This window comes from Mycteria americana, chromosome 12 (assembly GCF_035582795.1).
Source record: "Mycteria americana isolate JAX WOST 10 ecotype Jacksonville Zoo and Gardens chromosome 12, USCA_MyAme_1.0, whole genome shotgun sequence".
Lineage (NCBI taxonomy): Eukaryota > Metazoa > Chordata > Aves > Ciconiiformes > Ciconiidae > Mycteria > Mycteria americana.
Genome location: NC_134376.1, coordinates 7,155,887 through 7,176,095, shown reverse-complemented (window position 1 = coordinate 7,176,095; position 20,209 = coordinate 7,155,887). Strand labels below are relative to the sequence as shown.

The 20,209-nt window shown below is 46.2% G+C and overlaps 1 protein-coding gene across 1 annotated transcript; it reads left to right on the top strand.

The window, feature by feature from the left end:
• Positions 1 to 7,132: 7,132 nt before the first annotated feature.
• On the top strand, positions 7,133 to 14,521 carry LOC142415839 (cytochrome P450 2K4-like). Its single transcript, XM_075514659.1, has 9 exons — positions 7,133 to 7,333; positions 9,496 to 9,658; positions 9,858 to 10,007; positions 10,294 to 10,454; positions 11,709 to 11,882; positions 12,416 to 12,557; positions 13,109 to 13,296; positions 13,800 to 13,941; positions 14,334 to 14,521. The coding sequence occupies exons 1-9, from the start codon at positions 7,136 to 7,138 to the stop codon at positions 14,519 to 14,521; spliced, it is 1,506 nt and encodes a 501-aa protein (XP_075370774.1). The 5' UTR covers positions 7,133 to 7,135.
• The last annotated feature ends 5,688 nt before the right edge of the window (positions 14,522 to 20,209 follow it).

Below are 20,209 nucleotides of genomic sequence, written 5' to 3'. Positions count from 1 at the left end.
CAGCGCCTCGCTCCTGCGGGAGCGTTCGCCGGGGGCGGGGGGCGTCGCCACGGCGACGCGGTGGGGCCGCTGCGTGACCCGTGCCGCGCGGCGGCGGGCAAGAGCGGCGTCACTGCCGCAGGCCTCGGCCACCGGCGCGGGTCACCATGGAGACGCCGCCGCCGCCCGCCATGTTGGCCCGGGCCGGCGGCCTCCGGGGGGCGGCGGGGCCGGTCCCGCCGGAGCGGAAGGGTCGGGGCGGTGGCGTTCCCGTGCGCTTCCGCTGTGCACGCAGGGCTCCATCAACCTCTGCGAAATAAACCGACTTCTTCCCGTAACAACCTTGTCGTTTCCTCCTTCGCCTCCCAGCTCTCGGAATGGGAAGGGTGGGAGCCAAGGTCACGGGCAGCCTGCCTGCTGAGGGGCAGGGGAAAGTGGTTCGTCCTCTTGCGTTTCTTCGTGTGGAAATGAAGGGGAAAAGAGCAAAACTCAGAGCCTGGTGCCAGCAAATCAGTTTGTACCGGATCCAGCCTCATCCGAGTCTCTCCCGTTTCTCTCCCGTTTCTATGCAGGGGCCTGCGGTCAGGGCCCGGGCCGAGGCCAGGCTCCTCCTTGCCGTCCACCGTGAAGAACAAGTTCCTCACCCGTCACTGCTGAGCACTGGGGTCTCAAAACCACATTTTTCAGGGCCCGGCTCTGGCTGGTGGTGCGATCCGAGAGCCCTGGGGATCAGCAGGCAGAGCTGAGGCACCCCCGGGAGGCACTTTTCTTAGAAATCCCGCAGGATTTCGGAAGAGCCATCCCTGTCCCGCTGCAGTGACGTGAACTCCGCCATCAGCCGCTGCCATCATCACGGCAGCGACGTGATTGCTCATCCCTCGCTAATCCTCACGCTTTCACGCTGATGGACAGCGCTGAGTTATTTTATGCCTCCTACAAGCGACGGGCGAGCAGGCGGCCTCCCACCGTGCAGCGCGGATGCCGATGAGGCCGGTAAAACCAAGCGGTCTGGTAAAACCAAGCGGTCATCGGCAGACGCTTGGGAAATGGTGAACTTCCTGATCCTCAGGACAGAGAACCAAGGCACACACCCCTTTTGCCCACAGGTTTACAGCACGCTCTGCAGAGCCTCAGACCTCATCCTGAAAGGAGGATGAGAAATGGCGTTAATTTAACCCACTCGAGTGTTAACCGTGGATTACGCTGTTAGGGTCTTTTTTCTTCTTTGCCTATAGCTGCAATTGGTTTAAGATGGTCTTTCATCTGTTTTAAGTTGATTTTCTTTTAATTAAATGACTGAGATAAGTAGAAGGAATTCGAGGATGGGGAAAAAAAAAAAGAGCGAGCTGCAATTGTTAAGGACAGCCATTATGGAAATATTACCTGCAGCCCCATTTAAAGTGCGTTTTTTTATGCTTTGATTGCTTTCTTATTACAGTATTGAAATTGTAAATGGAAAATTACACCATGTTCTATTACATAAGCAACTGGTTTACACAGCCTGAAATATAAGGTTTTATTTATTGTTATGCTTTCAGGGCTATGAACAATAGATGTTTTTTATTATAGGGTAAATAACACTTTTCCACTTGACTTCGTTATAACATTTAACAGTAAAAGGGAGATACTCCTCTTTCATAAATACATGCAGCAAACTATCTCCCAGATCTCAGAGGACTGAGCAGCAGAGAAGCAGCTTTGGTTCATCAGGAGAAGTTTAACTGAAGCGTCAAGGCACTTGATTTTAGCAAACTGCCCAAATTACGTTCCTTAGTTTCTGGCACAGTGGTTGACTTGCTGATTCCCCATGTGATGAAGGAAGAAATCAAAGGAAAAATATATGCAGGGATCCCACAGTGGAATTATTCCCAAACAGACAGCGACAATCCTGTGCAAAGGCTATATGAACTTGCTGTATTATATTATATCCAAATGTTTTCATTACCTATTAATTAACTCAGTGTCTTTCTTTGGAGTCTTAAATTTTGTGGTTACCCAAATTCAGGTCAGGTATAGTAGCAGGTGTTTGGTTGTGCTTACTTAATGTTTTTATTACAAATGCCGGTTGTATCTTCTAGAGTTTCCTTTAAAGGTACAGTTTGTCTTAGAATCTAATACATGTGCTTTAGCAGTTTAGTATGTATTTTTCCCAAGGAGATCAAATGAAACCTCCATTAGATAATCAGTGCGAAGAAAAAAAATCTCATTTGCGTATTAAGCCGTCCAGTTCCAAAAGAATTCAATAAAAACAGTGCCACAAAGAGCAGTGCTGCTAACAGAGAATTAAATGCTTTTCACCTATTATCTTTCAAAGTGAGAGACTTTCATGGCACTGGGGAAATCTGAAATTGCTGTTTCAGTAAAAAGATGCCCATTCTACAAGAGGATCAGATAATTTGTAAAGCATCCAGTGTTTTACAGTATCTCTAGTCTGGAGTCCTGAGCCCTTTCCGAAAATTAGAAGGCTCAAATTAGAAGGCTTCCCCAAACTAGGGAAAATCTTGGACCTTTCCCTTTCAAGTTACACAGGTTGATAGATTAAAAAAAATTCCTTTGCTTGAGTCAGAGCTGTTAGTCATTAATTATGGGCTGAAGAGTCATTAATTGTGGACTAAAGGAACATTTGAAAAATGTTTGCTCTTTTACAATGTTGTCAGATCACACTGAAAACTTACTCCACTATTGGTGCTTATCTGACAGTTGTACAAATGTACCTTCAGAAGGGTTTTTTACACACTTAGCGTTACTTTTGGAAGCACCAAATTGAAGTACTACATCAGAGCAGAACCTTTATTCCTCGTTATGGGCAGGGTAAAGTCCGAGACTTTCATCATTTTCTCTCTGTCACCATACCGCATCTTTTAAGATCCTCCAGATTCAAATTATCAGGTAGTTAATTTGAAAATAATTTATCGACAAGCCATGAAAGGCTTTGAGTGAAGTACGAGGGGGTTTTGTAGCTTGACTTGGGATAACTGTAAGGAATTAATCAGTTGAACAAGACCAAGCACATTCAGACGCTGGAATTTGTGCCCTTGAGACTGCTGTTCCCAGCCCAGGCACAGAACACACCTCAGAGAAACATCCTTCCAGGATCACTCATTCCTACGCCTCACCCTCGCATGGCGAGCACGCCGCCAGCTCTTACATAAGGTTTCTTGCTACATCACTGCCACAGGCTGTTGTAAACCATTTTTCTCCCTTTTAATTCAGGTTCCTAGACAAGCAAAAATGCAGAATATTGCCAGAATAGTCTGGGGAATGGGGATTTCTGTTGTGGATGATTAATGAAATATTATTGTTTTGCACTTACAGGGAAATCATAGTTTCATGCCAGTAAGGTCAGGGCCTTAATACGTTATGTGCTCTACAAAGGTGTACAGAATGATAGATCATTTTCTGCTATGACTGAGCCAAAACCTCATCAGGTGAGAGGGGAACGTGGTAGAAATAGCAACACTGCGCTGAAAGCCAAAGCAAACTTTTTTCTTACATTGCTAGTTGCAGTTCTGGTATATCTAAATCCACATCTCTATCTGCATCAAGATGGGGGGTCCAAAAGATGCTGGAACCCTGGCTCTGTAGATACCTACCAATTAATCATCCTTTGTGATATGCCTCAAATTGCCCTTGGATTAATATAATTTCTGCAATACTGTGTTGACGTAGCCTGAAGCTAGAGATCCAGAACAAAAAGATCCTTGGAGCTGTGTTGAGGCATTTGATCTGTTCAGTCGTATTTTGAAAATGAATTCTCCATAACCTGACCTCAGTAATACCTTCCCAGGTCAGGCTGCCTTGGCTTGTTGGTGTAAGTTTGGGTCTAGAAGATCATGCTTCTGGCTATAGTTGCAATGGGGTTTTCTGCAAATATTTTTATAGATATACATATTATAAAGTACAGTACCAGCACCAAATCCCAGGATCTCGCATGTATTTTGTCACTGAGTGAGACTCATGAAGAAATGACATCTATTTGGTCCAAGAACAAGGCTAAAAGGGGTAATTCCTTTGTTGCTAAAAGGGGTAAATGCTTAACACGAGTGGGAAATAGTCACCTTAGGCTCTGCACAGAGACAATGCACTAATCTCACGCACAGTTTTTTTTTAATTTTCTTCTCCCAGTGACCAGACCCATCATATACAATCCTTCAGCTCCGAGTATGGAAAAAAACCCAAGAATCTTTCATTGAAAATTTGCAGTAAAATAATGATTTTTAAAAGTATTTTTCAGGACTCTTTCTTCCCAAAGTAGATGTGCAACACACACTGACTTGAAAGATAAATGAAAAGAAATTCAGTACAAGTTATTTGTATCAAAATTAGCATAGCGAACACTTGAGATACTGATCACTACCCTGTAGTGATCCTATAGAAATACCGATTTGCAGGATGGGAAGAAGTGGGTGTAGTCCAATAAAACAATGCAATAATGATGAAAAATGGAAAGAAGTCAGCCGGAAAGCTTTTGATTTCTTTTTGCACTGGCATTTGTCAAGGTGAGCAAAATCCATTAGCAAGGAGCAGCCTCAGTTTTAACACATCTGAGTCTTTAAAAATGTTAATGTTTAATAGGGTGTGCTCATGCTTTATATATCCCTGATACCAATGCCCGGGCTGATAGCTATCTCTTGAGGTTGTAAATCAGTTGCAGAGCCTTGGAAGGCACACAAGCACTTGGTGTTCACTCTCATGGTTTATTATGTTACCAGAACTCATTGACTGAATTATGGCCTTATAATAGCTCTCTCTCTGCATTATCCTATTGTTACTGTAGCATTATTAACCTATGTCCCATTAGCAGATTATATGTCCTTCTCCAGATGAGCACACAGAAGTTAGATGACTCTGTGGCTGTATAATGTACAGGCTCATTTTCTAGGAGGAACTGATTATTTCCCTGAGCTATGCCCCCAAAGTCTGCTTACCTGAAGATGGTATCGGTTCTGGCTTGGGCTGGTAGAAAAACAAAGACACGTGAGCAGGGAGCAACATTTTCTCCCCTGTCCTGTCTGGGATGCCTCACCTGCAAGCCAACAACTCAGTTGTAGGCTGTGTTCAGGGTTGCATACTGGAAGCCAAGGTATGTGAGGAAGAAATGGAGGTGAGGACATCACGCTAGTTGTATTTTAAAACTGCAACGATTCCCTCCCACTGGAGAACTCATCCGTCATTTCCCACAGTGCATGCATCAGTCCGGCAGGTTGCAAGTCCATGGGCTCGCTGCTTGAGAAAGGATTTCACCCTATATTATCACCAGGTACAACCTGAAGCTTTAAACAGTCTGAAAGCCCTTGAGAAGGCGCTTTTGCTGTCTATGGCAGTAGCCAGCTCTACTCCAACAGAGCAGTGGTGGCTGTATGTAAACAGAAACCGTAAATTCCCATCATCGGTACCCAACTGTGCCCACGTAGGATTTTTTCCTCACTCTTACTGTATCTTGTAAAGTCTCAAGAGTCCCAGTGGTCACACCACTCGCTCAGAGAAGAGTCTGGCAGAACAGGATATTCTTGGAAGTGTCTGAGAGAAGAGGGCGCAGACCAAGACCTTCATAATTGTGCAGCAAATCTTGAGATGGACATGACCATCCATTGCCCTCCTTTCTTTGCCCACCCTGCCTAGTCCTCTTCTGCACAGGGCAATTCCCCCTTGTGAAAAACTCCACAGCCTTGGAGAACAGGCAGATGTGCAGGCACCTTTTTCATGTCAATCTAGTTAGAGTTTATTGATTCCCTTTGCCTTCAGCTAATGTACTTTTATTATTATTAATAAATAATCATCATTTTTCCATCAGTGGAGCCTGCACCCAGGAGCCTTGGAGGATTCTAGCAAAAGTATTATTAAAACTAAAGGTTTCTAAAGGGTTGAGCGGCAGCACAGCCCAGTAATCTGACAGAATCTGCAACTGGGGAGCAAAATATCCCCACTTGAGAATATGTGACAGAGCATCAAATTGGCTCCTTCCCCCAGAGCCACCATTTAAAACTATGGCCTCCTGCTCATGGTCACTTCTGCTTTGTTGTCATCCCCCAAGGATGCAAAGGGTGCAGGTGGCTCTTGGGGAGCCGTCGCCCAGGCACGCAGGCTCTTGCAGGACCCTGCCCTGGCACGGTGCATGACTCACTGCACCGGCAGTGCCAAAGCTGCTGCCGCGTGCTCCTCCTGGCTGGCACCCCCGCTGCAAGAGCTGCCCAGGCAGCCTCCGTCCTCCGACCTCTGCCCGGCCAGCTGCAGAGCCTGATCCTGCCTCCTCCTGGTTACACAGACCCAGGGTCTCTTTCCCGATCTAGGCAGAAGCATTGTCTGGAGGGGACGGTTTCTCCTAGAGGGTTGCATGCATCTGCTCATAAACAGGCAGGACAGCCGGGAAGGAGTCATCACCAGACTCAGAGACAGAGACGGACGTCCAGGCACGCAGTCCTCTGGACAGTAAACTGCAAAATAGTGACAGAAGTGGTTTCAGGGGCCTTTTGGGATTGCCGGTAGAGGATTTTAGGGACAAAGATCAGTAACAGTGTCAGCAATGAAAGCACTGTTGCTCAAATGTTGCTCAAGGAGGTGATTTTACTGGGGTGGCAGGAAAGCAAAGAGAATCAGAGCCGTCACCTGTAAGGGGACCTACTCCCGTCTGCAGTCCTGAATTAGCACATCTTCATGCCACCAGCGTTCCATCTCCTCCTTGGTCAGCCTTGTCTTCCCCGACGACTTCCTTGCCAGCTGCACCTTAGGCCATGCATTATTGTGGGCTTTCCCTCCTGCGTCCTGCTTCCTCCATTGCATCACCCATGGTCCAGCTGAGTCCTGTGACCTGGCACCGTGACAGCAATCCAGCACGGGTCCTGTCCCTTAATTCTGCCCCTGAAATCACGTAGACCACAACGTGCCCATAACACAGATTTTTCACTGGAAAACAAACACCTTGCCCTAGTGTTGTAGATGAAATAGGAGCTCCAGATTAAGATAATCCATGTTTCAGAATAAAATAGGGTGCTTTATTTGGCAGGCGAAAAAGGTACATCTGGTCTGAATGGAAGTAAACAAGACCTCAGAGTCCTTTTCTCTGTGTAAAGCCACTTCTCCAGAAGGTGTGTTCAGGCAATGACAGAAGGGCTATAAAGGGACCCCAAGATGCTCATACCCACACTTCGATCTAGACATGGCCATACAGAGTTTGCTGCAATACATGGGCTCTAGCTCGCTGCTCTATTTGGCAGCAGGGCTGGTCGCTCTCCTTTACTTTCTTACCAGCTTGAAGAAGCCGGTTTGCAGTTTGCCTCCTGGGCCACGACCTCTTCCTCTGATCGGAAACTTGAATGTGGTGGACCTGAAAAAGCCGTTCCAGTCGCTGACAGAGGTAAGGTCTGAGCGAGCAGACAGGAGGAAAATGTGCAATGCCTGAAGCGAGAAATGCAACTAGGGACATAGAGATGCGATTGTGTTTGCATTGTGTAGAGGGCAGAGATGAGGGATTTGGTGTACAGGCAGGCTGGCAGAATGACTTTACCTTCAGAGGTATACACACACGTACATGTATTTATATATATAAACATAATACACACATTCCTTCCTCGATACAAACACAAGCGTACACCCCCACGCCTTGCAATTAGCTCCATATTTTTGGTATTTTGAGCCCCTCAGAGGCTGCAGGGAGAAGACTTGAGCTGGGCCAGTCTGCTGACAGATCAGGACCATTTGCCATCAAGAGATGTCTCACTGCAGACAGAGCTCTCCCATTGAAGGCAGGGAGGTAGGAAGGAAGGAAGGAAGGAAGGGTGGGTATCATCCCCAGAGCAGAGAAAATGGGGTCATATGCACATTTATTTCCAAAGCTAATTATATCCCTGCAATGCAAAGCTCAACTCTGCCTCCCCAACCCTTCCCCTGCACACACACTGGCCAGGGTTATTTAAAACTTGATGCATGGCTTTTATATGTCTAGGTAAACAAATTGCTTTTTCGTATGCAGCTCCATGGATACTTTTATTTCTAAAAGAGAAAAAAAAAGACTTAATTATTTTAAAGCTGGGTGCAATCTTTGTTTCAGAAAGTGTCTGCTGTGCTCCTGTAGGGAGGTGGGGACAATTCAATGTGAATTCAGATTTCTTCTGGTTGCTGTAGAGACGGTTGAGGTGCCCTGAGTGACCTGTCACATAGCCTATGTGTGTGCTTACTGGACGCTATGACAGGGGAAACCCAGTCCCCAGTGAACTCCTTCAGCCCACCTGAGAGGCAGGGCAGACGCCAAAATTCTCCAATTAGTCGTAGAAGAAGGGCATCCTGGGCTGCAAAAGTACAGAATTGCTATGGCAGTCACACAGTGTTCACCTGTCCTGATTTACGGTGCAGAGGATTGTGCAGAGCACGATTTTGATGGGCTTCTGGTCCTGAGCTCCCATCTGATCACTGGTATGTTTGAGGGTGCCGGCATGGAAGAGCAACTATTTCTGGCGAAGGCACCAGACGCATTTCTTCTAATCTACCAAGCAGCTTTCTTTAGGCTTTCAGGCCTGCCACATCCATTACTTGTGTTGCTGAGAAAAAACAGGGTTGATGCCAAGAAGTGCTAATGCAAAGAAATGACCAAAGGAAGGCTGGGAGGCGGCTGTGGTTCCCTGCCCCTGGCTCTGCCACACTCCGTGAGCTGCCGGGGAGGAAAGAACCAGTGTTAATGTTATCTCCCAAGCCGTCAAACCACCGTTTCATGAAAACAAATTCAATTTGTCTGGTGTAATAACAGGATTTGCTTCTAATCTGAAATTCAATTTTCAGTATGTATCTAATGCATAGCAAATGGTAACCCAGGCACATCAGAAACAAGACGACATTTGGAGCGGATGGCTTGCAGTGTGTTTAAACGAAGTCTAAAATACCGAGTGAATGATTACATTGTCAAAGCCACCCTTCTGTGTAACAGATGATTCATATTTAATTTGGTACAAAAGCCTAGAGCTCCTGTGACATTATCTACAAGAATATGCTTCCTAGTTGGATTCAAGTTTCTGGTGGCCAGCAAATAATTTTGCGATGACTGCAACACTACCCACCTTGCCATAATTAGAGACAAGTGCTGTCCTGAAAGAAAGAGTTATTGTTGAGCTTTGTTTTCGTAGTGTTTGTGGCTTCAGCCTCAAAGATGTGTGCACGCCTGCTTGCCTCAGGTCAACAGCATTAAAATAAACAGGCCTGCCTGCTACAGCATTTTCTAACCAGCCTCCGAATGGTGGGATCGCTACGCTGGCCTGTTACTGCAGAACTCCACAGGAATGCAATGGCATTTTATTGACTTCTCCTCCGATAGGAGCAGTGATAGCAGACACCTTGTTGTGCAAACGGGGTGCAAGCAGAGATGCTGGCAATTGATAGCTGTTGCTCATTAGTTGCATTACAGCAGCACCTGGAGACTTCAGGCAGGGCTGGGAGGCTCCTTTCGGGCTAGAAACCACCCAGGGTGGCTAGTGCTAGCGTTTGGGTCCAGATCTGGTTTTGAATGAACATATTTATTCACCTTGACAGCTCTCCAAGATATACGGCAACGTCTTCACTGTGCATTTTGGACCCAGGAAAGCTGTGGTACTGGCTGGATACGAAACCATCAAGGATGCCCTTTTAAATCATGCTGAAGAATTTGGAGAGAGGGCAGAAATACCCATATTTAGGAAAATGACACAGGGAAATGGTAAGTGACCTTTTGGTTGGTTAGTTTTTGGAGTCTGTCTATGTTCATTATATTCTTACAGCAGGAGAGTATCATCCACTACAGATTGCTTTTTGTTTATATAAAAGTGTATCAAGCAGCTTTGGTACCAGTGCGTAAGGCAGCCTTACAAATGTTTATTAACCACAGGTAACGTAGGGATGTTACGTCTTTATTTTAGGCATAGCATTCAGCCATGGAGAGCTATGGAAAACTATGAGAAGATTCACCTTGTCTACACTGCGAGATTTCGGAATGGGAAAGAGAACTATTGAGATCCGAATCCTGGAGGAAGTAAACTCCCTTATCAAATATTTTGAATCCTATCATGGTGAGTGCCAAGACTTTCATCCAGAGACAGAAAACATGTCTAGCAGAACAATAAAGATTAATGAAAGTTTAACTCTGAGCAAATAATATCTCATGGTTAAAGTTCAGCATATGCTGAAGTAGGTTATTAAACTGAGACCTTAAAGCATTGAAACCGAGTTCCCTGCTATGAATTCTGGGTGGTGAATGAGTTTTTTCTTTGGGAGCTCAGGACTACATTTCCATAGGAAACCAGACTGAAACGGGCATGCTCGCATTGTCATTTGTTTTCATTGCTTGAAATACAGGGAAACCATTTGATACGAAGATGATACTCAACAATGCTGTATCCAATGTCATCTGCTCTATATTGTTTGGACAGAGGTTTGAATATGATGATCCCGTATTTCTAACTTTGCTGAAGCTGTTAAATGAAAATACTAAGCTGTTGGGTTCCCCTATGGTGCTGGTAAGAGCTTGATTTTACATTTTGGCTTTTAGCTTTTTTGAGAATATCTGGTTCCCCATGTTTGTCCTCCAGGCCTCCCACATCTTGCTTCTCGAGGTGAGAACATGAACATTATCAGCCAGACAGCCTGTACGGAACACATCTGCGGTTCTGTATCCGCAACACACAGATTCCCAGGCCCCTGGGCTTAATCTGTGAGGCTTATTAGTAAAAGAAAAAAATCAAAGTCTTTACAAAAGGAACCGTTTTACCCTCTTTGAAGAGCAGAAGCACAGTACGTCTCTCATATCAGATATGGGCCCTGAAATGCCATCTCAAATCTGCCTCCCTGTATTACACCTTCAGTAACTGTCTTAGTTCTGCCTCTCCTAGAACCAGGTTTGACCAACTTCTTTTTCTTTTGTTTTGGCTACTGAAACTCAGTCTTAGCAAACTAACAGCTGATATAAGCCCGTTTCTTCCTGCCACAAAGCTTCTACTTTGAATGCCAGTGGCGTTGTCTTCCTGAGCCGCACTGAGGTGTGCGGCTGGCTGTAACTCCAGACCAGCTAAGCCCAAAAAGCACCGCCCAAGCACAGGTCAGAGTTACACACTGCGTACAGACCGTCTCCCAGGACAAGGCACCAGCTAACAGCGGGTGTTTGTTTAATTGTCTGGCAGGGCAGCTAGTGGTGTCCTTGAAGATGCGCACACCTCTCATGAGATGATGGTGGTGAGACCCCTCCTTTCTCCTGCCAGCACGTATGTCCACATGACGTACTGCAATGCTGTGCTCAGTCCAGCTCCTAGGAACAGTGTAGTTGGGTTAGCTCGGTGCTGTGCCTAAGCTAATTGGCTTGGAAAGCACCACGTTGACACAGCAATATTGTCTGTCTGTGGAGGTGGCCAGTTCAGGTCTCTTCTGCTGCCATAGGATGTGACACACCTGAGGGCTTTCCTGGAATAAGTACAATGCTCACATTCCCATTTTTCACAACTGAGACCTTCTGTCCCACCACCCACACAGCTGGAAGCCCTGAAAGAAGATTAAGCTGATGAGTCTCCCAAAAGTCATGGCAAGGACTCATGCAGAGGTATAACAGAGAGAACACTCTATTTCTGCAGCAATTCGTAGCTGCTTGGACTGTACAAGTGAATGTGGGGGAATTACGGCCTGAAATGTCAGGGCATGGGACAAGGCAACAGCAGTCTGATTTGAGATACCAGTATGTGTTCAAAATGCCAATTAACAGTAAGACTTCTCTTGCTCCACAGTTATATAATTTCTACCCATCCCTTGGATTTCTCTCTGGAGCTTCCAAGACTGTGCTACAAAATGTCAGTGAACTGAATGCATTTCTCCAGAAGCTCTTCCAGGAACACAAAGAAGAGTTTAATGAAAATAACTTAACAGGCTTTGTTGATGCTTTTCTGATGAAGCAACAACAGGTACTTTAAACTTAAGTCTCAGAGTCTTTCTGTGCTTTTAGCTCTGACTTATTAGGACTGACCATCTGTCAGGGGCTGGGAGTGAGTGGAAACAGAAGAACTGCAGTGAGCAGAATATATCAAAGCTCATACTCACAGTGAGCTGTGCTGTACTCGCTCCATAGCTCCACTGAAACTACTGGTTGAAGGGATCTAGTTGTCAAGATGTCCCACATGGGCGAAATAAGTTACCACTCAGCACACGTAAAGAGGAGATCATCCCAGACTTTCCTGCAAGAACGGTACCGTGATAAACTTCATTGCAGTAACTAAATTCCAGCTAGCCTAATATCTGGACCTGGGGATTGCACATATGCTTGGGACCAGACAAATTCCATACAGCATGGGCCCTAATGCTAAAATACTAAACATTTAGTTTCCCAGAGCATATAAAATCACAAAAAGCTAAAATGCAGATAAAAATGGTGGCAACACAGTCACATATTGGTATAACTTGCTGTAGAACTTACGGCCATTACCTGTATGTTTTGAAGGAGTCAAAGAAACCCCACACGATGTTCAACAACGGAAACCTGTTGTTTTCAACCCTGGACCTCTTTGCCGCTGGGACTGAGACTACTTCTACAACTGTGCACTGGGGTCTTCTTCTGATGATGAAGTACCCAGAAATTCAGAGTAAGGCTGAGAAGTCCTCTTATACAATATACTGTTGCATGCTTAAGGCTTTGGTGTGGAAGGGAGTGGAACTCATTCAGTGTTGTCTAGAGTAATTATTCTGAGTACTCTGAGAGAGATAACAACCGCTGATTTTTACAAAGGAATTTTATTCAGCTGGATTGCAATAAACCAGCTCAGCCAAGTAGGAGAGGCTAAGGGCCAGTCTACGGTTACAGTAAAGCTCCCCCATCGCTATTCTCCTGCAGGCTATGGGCTTACGTCACTAAAGGTCTCCTCAGGAGCTGATTCTGATCTCGTTTCTGTTGAAGGCTATGGGGTAACAAAGGTGTGTAACCAGAATCAGGCATGGGATCTACTGTAGTGACTCCATTCAAGCTTCCTTGGCTCAACAAACCTGAAAGAACCACGCCATGCCCTGACTTACCCGCTTCTGCTCTTCCCAAATACCCCTCAATGTTTTCCCTTTTCTTCATCCTGGCCAAACTGCAGGCCATTTCAGTTGCAAGATAAGAGGCTTATCAGCTTCTTAATCCTTTCCTCCCTCCAAGGAAAGATTCAGGAAGAAATGAACCACGTCATTGAACCAGGAGAGCTGCCTAAGTTGGAGGACCGGAAAAAAATGCCTTATACAGATGCAGTGATACATGAAATACAAAGGTTTGCCAATATTGTCCCAATGGGTGTATCACGATCAACTCCTACTGATGTGAATTTCCAAGGCTACGTGATTCCTAAGGTGAGCTTTGAGGCTAGCAGCTTACGCTGCAAAGACTCCCTACAGTTTTGGTTAAAGCAGACAAGAAGAAAAATATAAAAATCTAAAGACACAGTGATGTGTGGTTTAATCTATGATGTGATCCTTTTTCTTGGATCCAGGATAGCTGTTCTAAACAGGCACTGGACTGTGGTTTGTTACAGCTGTTTGAATCCAGAATAACCAGAGACTTCAATTAAATCACAGTGGTTTGAATCTCTTATGCCAAATGTGGAACCTCTACTTCAGCATCTTTCTTGAAAGATCTGGTTCCGTAAGGAAGGAATGTTTTGTGGTCCAAAAAGAGAGCAGCAGCTACTGATAACAGGCAGAGCCACAGTGGGGCAGGGAAGCATCCTCCAGTTCTGTTTGCCATGGCTCAGTCTTATTTGCCTCTTCACATTAGAAAAAAGAAAGCAGCCCAGCTTGACTAGGAAAGTGATCTGCTCCAAACAGCTACCGTGAGTTTCTTTGATCCCTTTCAGGGTACAGAGATTATTCCGCTGCTGACCTCCGCTCTGAATGATGAGTTACACTGGAAAACCCCAGATCAGTTCAACCCTTCCCACTTCCTGGATGCTGATGGGAACTTCATGAGGAGAGAGGCATTTATTCCATTCTCCATAGGTGAGAGGGGCATGTGTGCACCACCTGGGGCTAGGCTAATGGCCCAGGTCCCCCTGATTCCAGGAAAGTCTGAAAGTCAGGGACACAGAACATAGGATAAGGGATTTCTGGTCATTCTCCTGTCCACCATTGGTGTAGGTAACCACCGCTTCTTTGGGAGATCTGCGAGACACTGATTTACCCACAGTCACTGAATAATTTCACATACCTACAGGCTTCTGTGTGGTTTGAGACCAAGCCAGTAGCACCTCTAATATACAGAGAGAAGGAAGGAAAAATTTCCTACCTCAGCAGCCTGCTCTTACAGACTGTACGTCCAGTTTAGACCATCTCAGACATCAACACTAACAGTTACAGTGCTGATCATTTACTTCTCTCCCGGTTGTTTTCAGGACGAAGGGCTTGCGTTGGAGAAGGACTGGCCAAAATGGAGCTGTTCCTCTTCTTCGCAGGCTTGCTCCGCAAATTTGTTTTCCAGACCCCTCCAGGAGTGGACAAGTCAGACCTAGATCTCACTGCTGATGTTGGCTTTACCTTGAACCCCATGCCTCACCTGGTTTGTGCTGTGCCCTATGAATGATCAAACGACATGGAGTTAGAGTAGTGAACACTTCAAGCTTGAAAGCAAGTCTAGTTACAGGGGAAAAAAGCTGTCTGTACCTGAGCTTTAGGGAAAGGAAGACACCAGGCACTGCTATTTTTCTCTCGTTCATGCAATTCTTTCCAAGAGCTCTTGCTGTGTCTGCATAATGCAAACCCTTCAGACACCCCCGAGTACTGCTCTCAGAAACAGTGTGATTCATTCCTGGAAAAGCACATCAGAGATGCAGTTTTCAGGGCTGTTTGAAAGAATGAAATGGTTTCAAGCCTCATCTATAGATGTAACCCATCAGAGGCTCTCCCCTGAGAGCCTCCATGGGGAATTTCTCAGCCCAAAGTCCAAGCTTTATAGCAGAGCTGATTAGCGATGGCCCAGCTGGAGACAACAGACACTTAATGGATCTAGAAATCTCCCCAGGACGGTTGTTTAGCTGAGCCTCAGACTGAGCTTCCATTGTGTGGTACAACCTGCCTTATCTTTATTACAGAGTCCTAGACATGAGGGTGTAACATGGGCTGATGCCAAGAGCCAGGCATGGGACAGTTATCAGAAAACATCTAAGTGGTTTGGGAAGTGGGTTCATTCCAACTCACACGAGGCACTTTATGCTGAAAAGCCTGTTTATGATGGGGCCAATCTAGCAGCTTTCTGCTTCTGCTAAGAAAGGCATTTCTACCCCTCCCTCACCTCTCCTGGCTTCATGCTGGCTCTGGCACTTGTCCAGTCCCTTACTGGGCCAACTTAGATCCCTAAACTGGCAGAAAATGACCAGCCGCAGAAAGTGAAGAGTTTCTGAACCAGCGTGGCTAAAGCTGGACACAAGCTGAGGCAGTGCGAGGGCGATGCAGCCTGGGGCCGGGCAGCAGGACTGCCGTGCTCCCATCGGAGAGCTGAGAGAGGTTCAGTCCTCTTCCCCGCCTACGCCGTAGGAGATGTAGTTGCTCTCTAGATCCTCTCTACCCTCCATAGACAGAGAGGAGCCTTCAGCGGATGATTCGACTGCCATACGGTCTGAATTGCTTACTCTCTCCATGGGCTGCGGGGTGAACCATCGTCCACAGGCTCCTAATTCAAACTTCAGTTTCAGGTATCAGGTGTGTTGGGATGAATAGGGACAATATTTTCCATTTGACTGAAAACGTGGCTTAAACTCTTTAGAAAATGTTGCTGTCTGTCTTCAGCTCTACGCCAGATACACAGCCCCTGGCATTTCAAGCTGTCTTCCTCTCCAGACATTCTTTGTGTCAGGGATAGACAGCAAGGTCTCCAGGCAGAGTAATAGATCAGCCTGCACTGCTGAGCAAATACCGCTGCCACGGGCTCCCATGGAAGTTACGTGTGCTCAGGACACAGCAGGAACGGGGCCATCACAGTAAGAACTGCAAGCAAAATTTTGATGCTTGCAGAAGTGCTTCGGCTGCTTAGGTAGGAACTGAAGTTACAAATTCAGAGCTGATAATGCTCACGTTCTGCCAGCAGAGATCCCACATCACTGTCAAGGCTAATAGGATTTTGAACGTAGTCACTGTGAAAATAGATGTAAAACTGGTAATAGAGTCTGGATGGAAAAGCAGGTTAGACTTTGTTACCAAGTCGCTCACCTGTACCATTAACTTGTCGTATGGGGGTCTCTGTAGAAAGCTGGTACACCCTAGAGACTGCGGCTGCCCTCGAGCAGCTGTTTGATTACTACAATTAATGATTTATTTCACGTAGCAGCCATTAGGAGTAGGAACAACTAGCTGTACCTGCAAGGCTACACCCACTGAGGGAAGCGTGATACGTGTGCGAAATCTGAATGGTGGCACAGGTACAGGAGAGGAGGCTTCTTCGTGTGCTGTGAAACAGGCAGGAAACCCCATGTGAGTTCGGGAGCAGCGAGTCGCTGAAGATGCTTTTGTGTTGTGTTGGAGGCAGCAAAGGCAGGTTAGGATGAAAAGAAAAAAGGGAGAAACAGAGTTACAGTGACTGAGGGGGCGGTTATGGCAAATCTATAACAAAACTAAAGTTGCTGTCTTCTAAAGCTGATCTGTGCTGCAAATGGAAGGAAAGAAAGGAGGAAGAGAATATGAAGGGATGACAAAGTAGGGCGGTCTTTCTTTGGCCAAGACGCTGACTCTTCACGCTAGCTTTAGTTCCTGCAGCTAAAGGCAGCACTCTAATAGTTGCACTGTACCTCGTACTGGTGTTGCGCTGGTCCGTGCGTTGTACCGTGGGGCCAGCTCCAGCTTCTGGATACATCTCAAGGAGTCTGCTTAACAAGCTGGGTAACAAGAAAGCTTTTGCTGCTACATTCGCTTACGTTTGTTTTGCTGTTGCTCTATTTGCAGTCTAACTACTGCAAGCCTGATAAATAAATATGTTGCTCTGGTGCTGTTGATCTATCTGGTGTTGCAGGATGAAACTGATTTTGGGTCAAAATGCTAAAGTTGGGCTGCACCGCCTTTAATACACCCACATTAGAGAGGTGAGCACAGGGATCCCTGGGCAACATGCAGCCAGAACATGTTTAACAACGCAAAGAGGGAGCAATACTCATAGCCACAAACAGCTCAAAGGAAATGATTGAATTTCTAACTCCGCAAAATCACAACTGAAAAGGTCTTTTTAATACTTAAGTAATTGTCCCCTTCAAAAGTATCTCCTATGAAAATCATATGTGCAGTCCATGTGTCGATGCCGTTTAATTATATAAGAAACCTGGGACCTTGGAGCTTTGTTAGCAAGTCTACACTTGGGGTTGTATCCTTGCTGATTTACAGGATGTAGAGAAACAATTTTCAGAACTCACTATTTAGGATTAGGGAATTAGGGAATTGGATTAGGGAGTCCTCCCAGATTCCTGAAGTGCTTAAGACATCATGCAAGGCTTTTTCTTGCATTGGTCCTGGGGAGACAGAGAAGCAGTGGAGGTGGTATTATGCTCTGGATATCACATTTCCAGAAGGATATACTGGCTTTAGGAGAAGGTGGGACAGGAGGAAAGAAAAATGATGATAGAGAATGCTGGCTTCACATGCATACTGGCTTGGGAGATTTGGTTGTTTGCCTTAAAGTGGAGATGGAGAAGAGAAGTAGGAAGAGTAAGGCCATGCAATGTCCCAGAGAAGATGAGTCATCTGCTTCCATCAACCTTTTCTCATCACAGAGGCAAAATGGAAAATTAAAGTGGCAGTAAATTTAAACTAATAGAAGGAAATAGATTTTTATGCCTGCTACAGCCTTTTAACACTGGAGAAGGAATGCAACTCTAGGTACTTAATCATAAAAACTAGACTCCAAACAAGAGCAGGAAAAAACATTTTCTTGGCTGGGGAATACATTATCTTACAGTGCCCTCGGAGTTCCCGTGGTGCCTGGGTCTGGCTGCTGTCCGAGACAGGACGTGGCCCTGGATGGCTCTCTGATGTGGCCTCTTACAGCCACTCCTGTGGCTCCTGCCCTTGCTTAAAAGGAACTCGTCACAGTACAAGCCAGCAGGAGTTATCCGCGGCTGCAGTCCTGGATGCACCGCTGGTCAAGAATGGGCCTGGCAGGGAAGGCACAGAGATTTTGGGGGGGTTTAGGTTAATTTAAAGGATGCAGGGCTGGCGCTTTACTGGCTGGCCCTCCCCAGGCTGGCTACCTGGCAGCGCAGCGGCTGCGCTTAGGGGTCGGAGGGTCCTCACCAGCACGGCCGGGTTCACGTGCTGGGGCAGGGGATTGCCACGTGGGCAGGAGGGACCGAGGACGACCCGGCTGCGAGCACCCTGAGGGGCCCTGCTGCCCCAGGAATGCACCCGGAGCAGTGTCAGCGCCTGGCAGGTGTTTTGTGCTCGGCTCTGTGTGCTCAGGCAGGGGAGCACGTAGCAGCGCGGCTCCGGAGCGAAACACGTACCAGACGCATTATTGAGACAGGAATTTCTTGTCATCGCAAGAGCTTGACTTACCTTTGTCATTTTAATGCATTGCACTCAGAGCCTGGTTTAAAAAAACCCAATACACTCCCCCCTGGCTTTTCAGAGATAATTTAAGTCTCTTTCTGAAAGGCCTTTTTATGATTTCAGCAGCTCCCAGGGCAAGGATGAAATAAAAGGAGAGCAGCAGCAACACGTAACTTTTGCACTGCAGGGTGCTGCCAGTCAAACAAAACCCTGCAGGAACAACCATTTTGCGCAGGGCGCAGAGCATGTGCCATCACAAGTCCTCATCGCAATGCCCGCATTCTGCACCCTGTGCCAGCCCTCATCCTTCTTGCCTGTCTTTACAGCCCTTCTGCCTCTTTGCTCACTTCAGCAGGCGGGTTTGAGTCATCCTAGGCATGCTCTGGAGGAAACCGTTGCCTCCAGCCCATTTCTCAGAAACTAATAAAAAAAACCCTAATCCCAGAAATGTTGCAACACACTCGCTTCTTCTCCGTGTGTGCAGCTGTCGCACTGTAACATCTCCGCACCACGCAGGCAGCTCCAGTGTGCAACCAAGCAGCTGTGTGCTTTGGGGCCGAGCTAACCATAGCTATGCCCGCCGGCACATTAGGTCCGCTTCCTCCCCTACCTTCTTTGCATTTGCAAGGCTGAGGAGCCATATTTGCTGAATAGTAGCCTTTATATGATCTAACCTTTGGAGGAATGTACCTTTAGCCTTGTGCTTCCTGATCATGAAAGACAGCTCTTTCTTCCCTGAACAATCTTACTCCATTGGCTGTTTATTCCCAATATCCTCCTGAAAGCCACTGTTCAACCAGGTAGATCTCAACTCCTTCTGTACAAGATTTAAACCTTTATGAAGGATGCAAGCTCCAGGTGTTTCATATCTTTGACTTAAAGTAATTCCATTCTCCCATCTTGTTCCCCTTCTGAAGCCTGCCAGGTCAGCCGGCTTCATTAACTTCATTAACTTCTTCTCTCTATCTCTTACAAGCTGCTTTTGCAAAAATGAAGAATCCTCCCAGAAGTTTCAAACCTAATTTTGTCTTTCCATTCCACTCATGAATCCACTCGTGATCACTTGATCCAAGCTCATTTTCCATGGCTAGCTATTACATGTCCTCTACTTCAGCCACAAAGGCTGAAATCACATCCCTTCTGGGCAGTTCAGAGCCGACTTTATGAAGGAGTTTATGGGCTACGGCCCCCAGGGGTACATGGGCTTTACCATTATTAACCACCTTTGATCTCCACTTGACATCAAGAAAGCTAAAGTCTCCCATAACGATCCTATTTGTCTCTCTAGTAACACGGAGATCTCAAACCCTATCCAAATCTGAATTTGGAGGTTTCTAACAGGATTCAGACAAACCTTTTTATTTCCCTGTGTCAGAGGAGTGTTTGGAGGGTCATAGTTCTGCTAATAAAGGACCTTGAGGTCCCAGGGGGAGGAGGAGGTTATAGAGGAATGCCAAGCACCTTTCCCCATGTATGTGTTCTTGCACACACATGCATGGGTTTGTAATTTGAAACTCTCTTTACTTCTGGACAGGCTTTGCAAACTGCTTAGACCACATTCTCTGAGGTGTTTAAAGAGGGTGGAGTATGCAGTATTTATTTAGGTACTCTACAAACCTTAATAAGAATCGAGTGCTTGTAGCAATCGCAGAGAGCAAACAGAAAGCCAGCTGGCAGAAACTGAACAGTGCCACTGCATTTTTATTGCTTCTAACGCCCCAAAAAACAGATTATTACTAAAAAA

What these genes read in the sequence shown, in the direction of transcription:
- LOC142415839 (XM_075514659.1), top strand. Translation starts at nt 7,136, where the DNA reads ATGGCCATACAGAGTTTGCTGCAATACATGGGCTCTAGCTCGCTGCTC. An exon ending in GAAGTACCCAGAAATTCAGA is followed by an intron (nt 12,558 to 13,108) that starts GTAAGGCTGAGA and finishes CCTCCCTCCAAG; the next exon opens with GAAAGATTCAGGAAGAAATG. An exon ending in AAGGCTACGTGATTCCTAAG is followed by an intron (nt 13,297 to 13,799) that starts GTGAGCTTTGAG and finishes GATCCCTTTCAG; the next exon opens with GGTACAGAGATTATTCCGCT.